Below are 10,588 nucleotides of genomic sequence, written 5' to 3'. Positions count from 1 at the left end.
AAACATGGAAACACAACGTGTGTGTGTGTGTGTGTGTGTGTGTATCCCTCAGCAGAGGCGGTAGTAGCTAGTGCAGATTTGACGCGCGCTCTTCAGTAACGTTACAGCACAGGAAGGAATGGTTACTGTACTTCATTCAGACAGAAGCTCACGGCAGCAATCAAAGCAGGATGCATTTCACATTAACGATGCCATTACTGCTCCAGCTGCCGGCGAATATGATATGATGGCGATGTCCTCTGGGGGACAGACTGTGGTCCATTAGTGCGGCTGGATGTCTCGTTAGTGCGCCAGATGTCCAGAAGGACCTCTCTCCGAAAGCCCGCACACGGAGAAAGTGAAGATCAAGATGAATCTTTTACTCGTTTCTGACCGTACAAACCAGGTGCTCTGACCCTGGTCGCTGAGATCGGAGCGTTTTGATCATTATAAAACGATATTCCGGTTTATTTCTAAGTTATCTGGTGTGCTTTCCGTCAGCCGGGTGTTTGTTGTTGATGTGTAGCGCGCATCGCTTTGCAACGCCCATGATCTTCTCTCTCTAGCCGAGGAGGGAAATGCAAACGGCGAGAAACTTCTGAACGTCAGCTGTAGACGTCTGTCACCACGTGGATTTAGATGTGATCGGTGAAGGGTTTTTTAGACTGACAAAACAAGATGAGCGATGCCATGGATGACTCCGGGATTATTCGCCGGCGGAGGATGCAGGTGAGATTACGTTTTGTATCATTTTAGTTTACAAAGTTAAATACACATTAAAGGTTTAATTTTAACATCCCACATAAATGTCTCTCATCATACCTGATATGGACTGAAATCGATATCCCGAGAAATCACAGCTGACTAATCGAGGAACCAATCAGAAACGCCATCAGTCTGTCAATCATTTGGCGCGGTAGGGTTTGCTGACATCGGATTGGCTGGCGCGTCTTCGGAGGGCGGGTTCTGGAGAGGGCGTGTCATTTAACCTCCTGAGACCCTGTGACCTCATACGAGGTTATTTTTTTAATTGAGTCCCGATGTCCTCTACCGAGGACATAGCATAACTTATGAATGAAATATCATAAAAAAAAATTTTTTTTCATTTTTGTTTTATGCTCTAAACAATGTAAAGACATGAAAAAAACTATTTTTTTCCTAAAAATCTTTTCTCGGGTCTTAAAAGGTTAAGTTAGCAAAACGATGTAAAATTTATTTTCAGTACCTTTCCAATGAATGGGCAATGGAGCTTTTTAAGCTTAAAAAGCAAAAAGTATCATACATTTGGCCCATATGAGTTATTCCTGCATTTCAACGAGTAAAATGGAAGTGTGAATGTGAAGTGCACCAAAAAGGCCTGAATCTACTTTCAAGGCTAAGCACAGTGTGAATGCAGTTCTTTTTTTACTTAGTTCACCTTTTAGTGCACTTAAAATCTGAGTTTGTTCTTCATAAGTAACTCCTGAATGAAAACTCACTGAACTTTGATTAAAAATAAATAAATAAACTGGCTGGTATTAATCTAATGTGGCTTCTTATTAATCTAGTTTGCACAGTGCAGTTTATTAACACTTAAAAACTTCTATTAACTCTAATTCTTTGCCCAATAGAATGTAAATGTGAAGTGTTATCTAAACCAGATTAGATTGGTTTTCATTGTCAGTTACTCACTAGGTTCCAGCATACACACAGGAGTTCATATTTGCTTTGTGGTTTGGGAGTTATTGTTTTCATCTTGTTTTCATCTCCAGTTCTTGCCCAGAGCAACATTTAAAAAAAAAAAAAAACATAAAAGAGGTTTTGAGTTGCTGTATTATTGTTGTTACAGTGCGGAAACCATCTGCTGTTATATGAAGTCAAAACAAAATGTGTGCGTATTACTTTCACTTCCCCTCTTTCATTGCTGAAAATAAACAAGCCGTTTTCAAGCTCCATCTGATCTGGGTTTCAGAGCGCTGCTGCTCTCCACCCCAGACAGCTAGACATTTTGCTAAAAGGTTTCAGCTCTTTTACTGGAAAATTAGAGAATTCGGTGTTTATACTTTAGCCTAAAGTGCTGGTCATCAGTTTTAGCTGCTCATATTGACAGTATTTATAATCCGTAACTAAACTTCAGAGCGTAACATTGTGTATTTCATTATACGCTAAACATTACTATATATTCCAGCGAAAATGTCTTTACTCAGCATTGTGAAAATGAATGAATAATAAAATGAAATGAGTAATTCAATGAGGAATAAAGCATTCCTTGATCCCTTTTGCGATAAAAGAGTTCATTGTATTATTAAAACACCGTACCTTTCAAAACTCAAAACTTCCTCCTCAGAGAAAAAAGGGCATTTATTGAAACTAAGCTGTAAAATGGCTTGTTTCTGCATATTCTCCAGCAACTTTTGACATTTTAGTGTAATGAACACCTGTTTGGTGTTCAGAACCTGGCCTGTTCAGTCACAGTGTTATTGGCTGTGTAGCACCTGACACTCTGCAGATCTTTAAGTATGAGTGGCGTGATTTCTTTTTCAAACAAGGTTTCTAATTATTTCAGATTATTGAATTTTAATGCCTTTTTTATGAACGTCAGAGTCTAATTCTAAGTCTAATTCTCTTGAGTCTAAGAACGGGGCAGCTAAAAACTATATTAAACTCGAGAGAAAACCTGCAGCTCGTGTTTAAATGCAGCAAAGTGCAGCATCTCATTTCACATGTAAAGAGGACATTTACATAGAAGTCTTAAAGGGGTCCTATTATGCTTTCTCGCTTTTTCAACTTTAGTTAGTCTGTAATGTTGCTGTTTGAGTATAAAAAAGATCTGCAAAGTTATAAAGCTCAAAGTCCACTTCAAAAGGAGATATTTTATTTAACAGAAATCACTTTTCAGAAACTACAACGAACGACTCGTTTGGACTACAACGCATATTTTCCGGGATTTGTGATATCACAAATATCGACGAATGGGACGAGACCTGGTTGAGCTGCACTAGAGAAGGCAACGAGTGTTATCACTATGTCGGAGACACGCTAGCTTTCCCAAGACAGACGAACTTAGAATGGTTACAATCATCCGGGTTTAAATCGTGCTCAAATTGATTTGATTTTGACGCAATATTTACACTGAAGCTCGCAGGCGGCTATGGTAAGGGGCATGACATTTCCCGACCAGGCGCCGAGTGCTGCCAATCACAACACACACTGGCCCAGCTAACCAATCACAGCACATTTCGTATTCCAGAAGGCGGGCCTTCATTTGATACAGGAACTATTCGAGCCGTTCATGCCAGACTGGGGAGAGAGGTGTAAAATGTGTGAAAAATAATGTTTTTCGAACAACCTAGTATGAGAGCCTGTTCTAGTACACCCCCAAAACAAAATCAAGACTTTGTAAAAGAGCATAACAGGACCCCTTTAAAGGTATGCAGTGTTCTATTCTAAATGTGGGAGGATGGAAATTATAAGGCAGAAATACTAAATTACTTTTAACCAACTGTTTTTGATACAAAGAATACTAAAATCATAATTGGACCTCAGGGAAAAATAGCATATGGTAATAAATGTGAAAATGTAAAAAGTCCTCTTTAGGCTTAATGAAAACATAAACATAATTTCACTCTCATATTCAGGATGTATACCCCACAAGACACTTATCCAGGTTTGCAGTTCTGCTTTCAGCCAAAAAGCCATCTGGATCTATGAGATGTGAAGTTGCAATGGCTTTCAGCCTGCGAAGCATCATGGGAGATTAAATGTAGACCACAAATTAGTGGTTGCTTTCAGGGATGCCAGAGAGTTTTGAGCAACTTAAGGCTTTGTTTTAGGGAGCACTTCTGAGAAACCTGTTTCACTTGGGAATTGACCCCTCGGGAATTCTGGGAAGGCAGCTTAACAATTGGATGCAGCTTTATTGTGTAATGGTGCATCAAAGCATAAAACCCACAATCAGGTAGAAAACGCTTGGATCGGTGTGTGTGTGTGTGTGTGTGTGTGTGTGTACATACAGGATTTCACTAGCAACCACTTTGAGTCTTATAAATGCTTACCGAGGCAAAGGCTTACCGAAACAGATACACACACCTCTTCGACACACATTCAAGTCCATACCATAAAGCTATCAGTTAAGATCAAGATCACCTATCAAGAGAGCTAGGGTTGCAAAAAGGTGGAAAATTTCCAGGATTTTTTTTTGAATATTCCAGGGATTTTTGGAAAGTTTCCGGAAATTTACCGGAAATTTTCCACCCCTTTGCAACCCTAATCAGAGCCCACTGCACTGGATATTGAGGTGGACTTTAGGGAGGGTCTGATCTTCCTGGGACAAACAGAGTTTGCTCTTCAAGCCCCATTAGGAAGTTAATGGCAGCCTTACAGCTTACAGCCTTCGGAAATAAATATCATAGAGTGTAAGTATGTATATATAAAGTATAGGGCTGGGCAATAAAAAATGATCTTGATATTTTTCAGCCTTTTGATGATTTTCAATATCTCTCTCAATATAATGTGATGTTTATGTAAATGCAAGAAATATAATATAGTAAAATCTAAATGATAATGTTTTCCCACATTGTTTTGTCACTGAATGAAAAGTATATTTGTATTGTATTAATTTCTTTTATATGCATGAATGTAACAAAACAGTAAAAAACAGCAAATACCTACATTTACACTACCCTTCAAAAGTCTGTTATCCTCACAAATGCATTTATTTGATCATAAAAATAGTAGTATTGTGAAATATTATTACAATTTAAAAACGTAATTTTCTATTTTAATTAATTTTAACATTTTTAGCAGCCATTACTCTAGTCTATAGTGTCATTCTAATATGCTGATTTGCTGCTCAAGAAACATTTATTATTATTATCAAGTTGTGCTGCTTAATATTTTTGTGGAAACAATGATTGTAACGGATGTTGAAAAACAGTAGATTATGACCGGTAGTGTATTTTTACTAAAACACAAAAATCTCACAAGCAGACTGGGCCTTTTTTTTAATCATGACTCAAATGAATTGTTCTGTTAGAGTTTTGAATCAATTAATCAACAGTGTGAACTGATTCACTCAAATGAATCATACCAGTAATTATGTATCGTTACATTTATATTCTTCCATTACTAAAAAACAGCATTAAGTTGACTTAAGGGATGCCATTGATGCAGCTATTTGGCTCTTGTTTAAAAACAAAGCATAATAAATGATCATCAATTGTCTCATTTTTCCTGTTTTCACTATATATTTTTATATGTAGGTATGCGATATATGTTTTTGCATTATATTCTGGCTGGTAAAAGTTTGAAAAAGTAAGCGATTTAGTAAACGGGTGTATATTTGTGGAGTTATTTCAGGTGAATCTCTCTAGCTGTGTTTTGATTGACAGCCTAGTCTGGCAGTGTGGCGACTCTCTTATTACCCTCATTCCTCTTTTCCGTCCCTCGTTTTATCTCCAGTTGGAAGGACGGGGCTTTCTCTTTTCTGGGCGCAGAGCCCAGTCTGTTTCATTAGTCTCAGTTGTCGGCTGGATGTTATTCATCACCGGTCTGGAAGTTCACAGACTTAATTAATGAGCCCGGTGTTTGTCAATATCATCTTTTGCCATTAGGTCAAGTGCATGCTATGGATATGTTATTTTCTGCAACTTATATTGATTCAGTTTGTAGCCACTCCATTGGGCCTGAGAGAAACACAGCCTTGGAAAGGTGGATGCATCCCAATTGCATATTTGGCTCAAGTATGTACGTACAGCAGTATTGGGACGTTATCACATCATAAAATTGACTGGTTTTTGAAATCAGACATTGCATTAGTGTTAGCATCTGTTGCAGTTATGCTAGGTCATTTCAAATCACTGATCAATAGCTGTTCAGTACTGCAGAGGATAACCGGAAGATTACTGGTTTAAAGCTACTAGAGATTGGTGCTGTTTAAATGTGTGGAGTAACCGAGATTGAGTTCAAATATCAAATGTCCCTATAGCCTTTGCTAAAGATACTAAGACAGTGGGAGAAGACAGCCTTAGCGTAGATCCATTTTTAACCCTGACCTTTGACCTAAACATCCAAAAAAGGTACAGAAAACAGTGTTCTAATGAATGAACAATTAAGATATAGCAGGATCAGCACAGCAGAGAATCTCTTTGCTTTTTTTCATCACTGTTCCTAGAATAGAGTTCAAAGAGGAGAACGGAACTACATGAAAATGTAAATGAAGTGCAGCTGCAGAGAAAATAACAGCTTCTTTTTCCTGTTCTCTCACTCCCTGCAGAGAGGAGCAGAAAGATGCAAAGAGAATGGCAAAACTTTAAGAGTTTGTCTAAGAGTTAATGTCTTGAAATTGAAATCAGAGCCCAATTTGGGGTAGTTTTCATTATTTTAAGTCACAGGGTCAGGGGATTCAGCGAAACTAACCCTGATTATTAATCCTCTGCTATTCCTCACTTGTGATCCTCTGCAGTAGTATTTTGAGGAGTTTTAATGCTAGACAATATCTTTAAATGCCTCTCATGGTAATAGACAACCTCTAAATTATCCACTTTTTTCCTATATAAAATAATACAAATAGCAGAAAAAAAAATGTTTAATTTAAAAAAATAGCGCAAAGGTATTTAAAAATTCAGTGCATAGAAGGCAGATGGGTACCATCTTGTGGAAATAAAGAAAATCATATGTAATACAATGATGTGAGATGCCTGTATAGAGGAGATATGAGCTATTATTTTAATTGGCAAGAGGACTTACTTTTCACCTGTGCAAAAGCATTCGCAAAAGCATTAATTCTGCCAAAGCATCCCAGTCAGAGACTGGAAACTTACTATACTGCCATTTCAATTGCCCTTCACAAATTCTAACTCACCTGGAAAATAAAGACAGCTACGCCAGACTGCTTTTCATTGATTAAAGTTAGGCATTCAACACTATCATCCCCTCAAAACTCATAAACAAGCTGCATAACCTGAGCCTCCTCACCAGTAGACCTCAACATGTCTGCCTTGGAAAGCACTCCTCCAGCACCATCATAATGTACACAGGCACTCCTCAGGGCTGTGTACTCAGCCCTATGCTGTACAGTCTTTTCACGCATGACTGTGTTGCTACCCATCCTAACAACGTCATCATCAAATTCGCAGATGACACCACAGTCACTGGTCTTATTACAAACAATGATGAGACTGCATACCAGAAAGAAGAGTCTGAACTGGTCACATGGTGTGAGGCTAACAATCTCACACTGAACATCTGAAAGACCAAGGAGATGGTTGTGGACATGAGGAGGAGTGAGCGTGTCTATCAGTCTCTACTGATCAGAGATGCTGAGGGTGAGAGAGTGGGCAGCTATAAGTTCCTTGGTGTACACATCTGTGAGGACCTCAAGTGGACAGAGAACACTGTGAAATTAGTAAGGAAGGCCAAGCAAAGAATGTACTTCCTTAGGATACTAAGGAAGTTTGGCATGCCACCACAAATACTCCATAACTTCTACAGATGCACTTTGCATCTTTGCTAACTTGCTGCACTGCTGTGTGGTTTGGCAACAGCACAACACATGACAGAAAGACTACAGAGGGTGATAAAGCTGGCCCGGAAAATCACAGGGACATATCTTCCCTCACTCCAGGACATCTACAATAAAAGGATCTGCAAATGGGCTTGCAACATCATCAAGGACACCACCCATCCCATCCACAATTTCTTCACCCTCATTCACACCTCACCTTCTTTCATTACTTTCTTTTTTATGCTATTGTTATTTATTTTTATTATTCTTTCTGGTTTATACTTTACTGTATATTCTATATTTTTTATGTTATTTGTATTGTCCTATTAAGTTATGTTTGTTCCCATTCTACCTTGTCATTCTTGTGAGGAGTAAACAAAGTAAGAATTTCATTGTACTAGTACACATGACAATAAAGCTCGTGAATTGTGAATCTATAATAAATCAGGCTAAAAGTCAGGTAGACTAGTATGGACCTAGGATGTCAAGAAGCAAGAATATCAGACTTAGAGGTGAGCTCTTTGGACTTGGGCCAGTAAGAAACCACCTAGCAACCACCTAGAACACTATAGCAACTGCATAGCAATGATGTGGCAACCACCCTCAACTCTCTAGCGAGTTTTGCACTGCCATCTCTCACATTTCCTTCAGAAGATGTCAAGTCTTGTTAAAACGAAAATAGAGGCTGTTTTAAATAAGCGAGACATCCATCCACAGAGGCCTTTGAAGGGTTTAGTCTTTTTTTCTTATGTAATGAATTGACCTGCTCTCTAATGCCTTTGCTTCCCCCCCATTGTCTCATTGGCCTGATTTGTCAGCTGCTGCATCCTTTCTATTCATCTTTCGATTTCCTCTGGCTCTTCACTCTATCTATCTATCTATCTATCTATCTGTCTGTCTGTCTGTCTGTCTGTCTAGTTTTTCATCTAATATTTTTATTTTAATTATATTTCAGCTTTATTTCAATTAATGAAGACAGTTTTATTTTTAGTTAACAATAACACTGGGATAAATCTATACTAAATACATTCTGTCAGTTATTGGTTTTCATATCGTACTTGTTTGTTACTGCTTTTATATAAAAAAGATAATTATAACTACAATAATACAGTATAAGTATTATAAGAGTTATTATTATGAGACATAAAGGCTCATATCGTATTGGTCTTTTTTTATGGTTATAAATTCAAAAATGAAAGTGTCTATAAAGTGTAGAACACACACACATCGGCCACAGACTATTTGTCCACTTAATCCTCCATTAGTTGCTCAGTGGCGCCAGTCATGCTGGCAGGGAAGTCCTTGTCACACAGGATGTCATCAAAGTGAGTCACAGTGGGTGAAGTAATTTCCCCCCGACTGAAGCCCTTAGTGTACCATCACATGCACCAGCATGGCCTCTTTCCCGCTATCTAACATGCACGCTCTCGCTCGCTCTCTCCATTGACCTTGTTTGTGTAATTGGCCAGTTTAATGTTTTGGGGATTGTTCTCCCCTAAGTGCTGTCCTCCCTCTAAGAGATCTGAAGAGCATTTTGGGTCATAATGAATGTCAGCTGGCATAAGATTATTCCAGTTTGGTTTCATCAAGATATTTATGTCTTGAAGCAATCTGGTATTGAGCAGTTATTGATGGTATCATTTTACACTGGGTAATATAATCACTCAGTCTATCATTTCTCTCTCTCTTTTCCAGAAGGATCTTCCCTTGCCCAGGAAGAGCAGTGGGTAAGTGTAGCAAATCCACTTTACCTGATTTAATTCTGCATTTGTTTGTCCAAATGTTGTCTGTGGACCTTTTTTTGGGACTTAGTATAATGTGGTACTGAATAAAAGCACTTTTCCCAAACCCAATCTAAAAACAAACAACCCCAGATTTGTCCATTTTTCTCTATGCCTGTCAACATTAAAATTACTTGATGTGGTGAATGAAAGTGACAGGCTAAAGTTGGAAATCTGAGACTATTATGTAAGCAGAGGAAAAATGTGCTATTTTTTTGGTGGCATCACAGATGCAGGGTCACATTAATATGCTGATGCTATGGTGAAGTAGGGCAATATTGTAGGAGTAATGCAGTAGTTTAAGAGCACATGAAGTTATCCACCTTTTTCTTGTCGTAAAAATGGGTGTGGCCATTTGTAAATTCTATGGGTCTGGCTTCTGGTGTCATCTGCATCCAGCTATTTTTAGCTGTACAAAACAGTTCATTTTGCTGCTTGATATTGAAAATTGGTGTGTCTTATCATATTATTTTAATGTATTATCTTATTTATGAACACACTGGTTTGTAGTGCAAACAGTTTTACCGTTTACTGCACGTTGTTATTCTCCTCGTTATTTACATATAGCGGTTAATGATCCGGAAGTCTCAACCATAAGCTTACTTCCGCGTTGAAGAAAAAGGTGGATACTGTAATGCAGGAACACAGTAATACTTCAGTGCAGTAATGCTATAGTGCAACAGTATGTGGTGGAGTAATGCAGGAATACTTTAGTGCAGCAATGCAGCAACACAACGATACATCATTGCAACATTCAGGAATGCAGCAATACACTAGTGCAGTAATGCAGGATTGCAGTAATACTTCAGTGCAGTAATGCAGGATTGCAGTAATACTTCAGTACAGCAATGCAGGAATGCAGCTATACACTAGTGCAGTAATGCAAGGTCAGTGATACAATAGTACAATGATGCAGGGACACAGTGATACACTAGTGCAGTGATGCAGGATACAATGATACACTAGTGCAGTGATGCATGGGCACAGCGATACATTATTGCAGCCATGCAGGAATACAATGATGCCCTAGTGTAGTGATGCAAGATACAGTGATACACTCATGCAGGGATGCAGTGATACACTAGTGCAGTGATGCAGGGATGCAGTGATACACTAGTGCAGCGATGCAGTGATACACTAGTGCAGTGATACAGCGATACACTAATGCAGTGATGCAGGGATGCAGTGATACACTAGTGCAGCGGTGCAGTGATACACTAATGCAGTGATGCAGTGATACGCTAGTGCAGCGATGCAGTGATGCAGGAACGCAGTGATACACTAATGCAATGATGCAAGGAAGCAGCGATACAGTAGTGCAGTGATGCAGTGATACACTCATGCA

At 38.7% G+C, this 10,588-nt stretch overlaps 1 protein-coding gene across 1 annotated transcript in view; it reads left to right on the top strand.

Annotated features, from left to right (window-relative positions):
* The first annotated feature begins 112 nt into the window (after positions 1 to 112).
* The window catches only part of mast1a (microtubule associated serine/threonine kinase 1a), a 72,901-nt gene continuing 62,425 nt past the window's right edge, over positions 113 to 10,588 (top strand). The window contains exons 1-2 of the mRNA XM_016480479.1: positions 113 to 708; positions 9,158 to 9,189. Of these exons, the coding sequence (XP_016335965.1) occupies positions 658 to 708; positions 9,158 to 9,189 (83 nt within the window). The 5' untranslated portion in view covers positions 113 to 657. The remainder of the gene's footprint in view (positions 709 to 9,157; positions 9,190 to 10,588) is intronic.

This window comes from Sinocyclocheilus anshuiensis, unplaced genomic scaffold, assembly GCF_001515605.1.
Source record: "Sinocyclocheilus anshuiensis isolate Anshui unplaced genomic scaffold, SAMN03320099.WGS_v1.1 scaffold1371, whole genome shotgun sequence".
In the NCBI taxonomy this organism is placed as follows: Eukaryota; Metazoa; Chordata; class Actinopteri; order Cypriniformes; family Cyprinidae; genus Sinocyclocheilus; species Sinocyclocheilus anshuiensis.
This window is presented reverse-complemented; position numbering and strand designations above follow the sequence as displayed.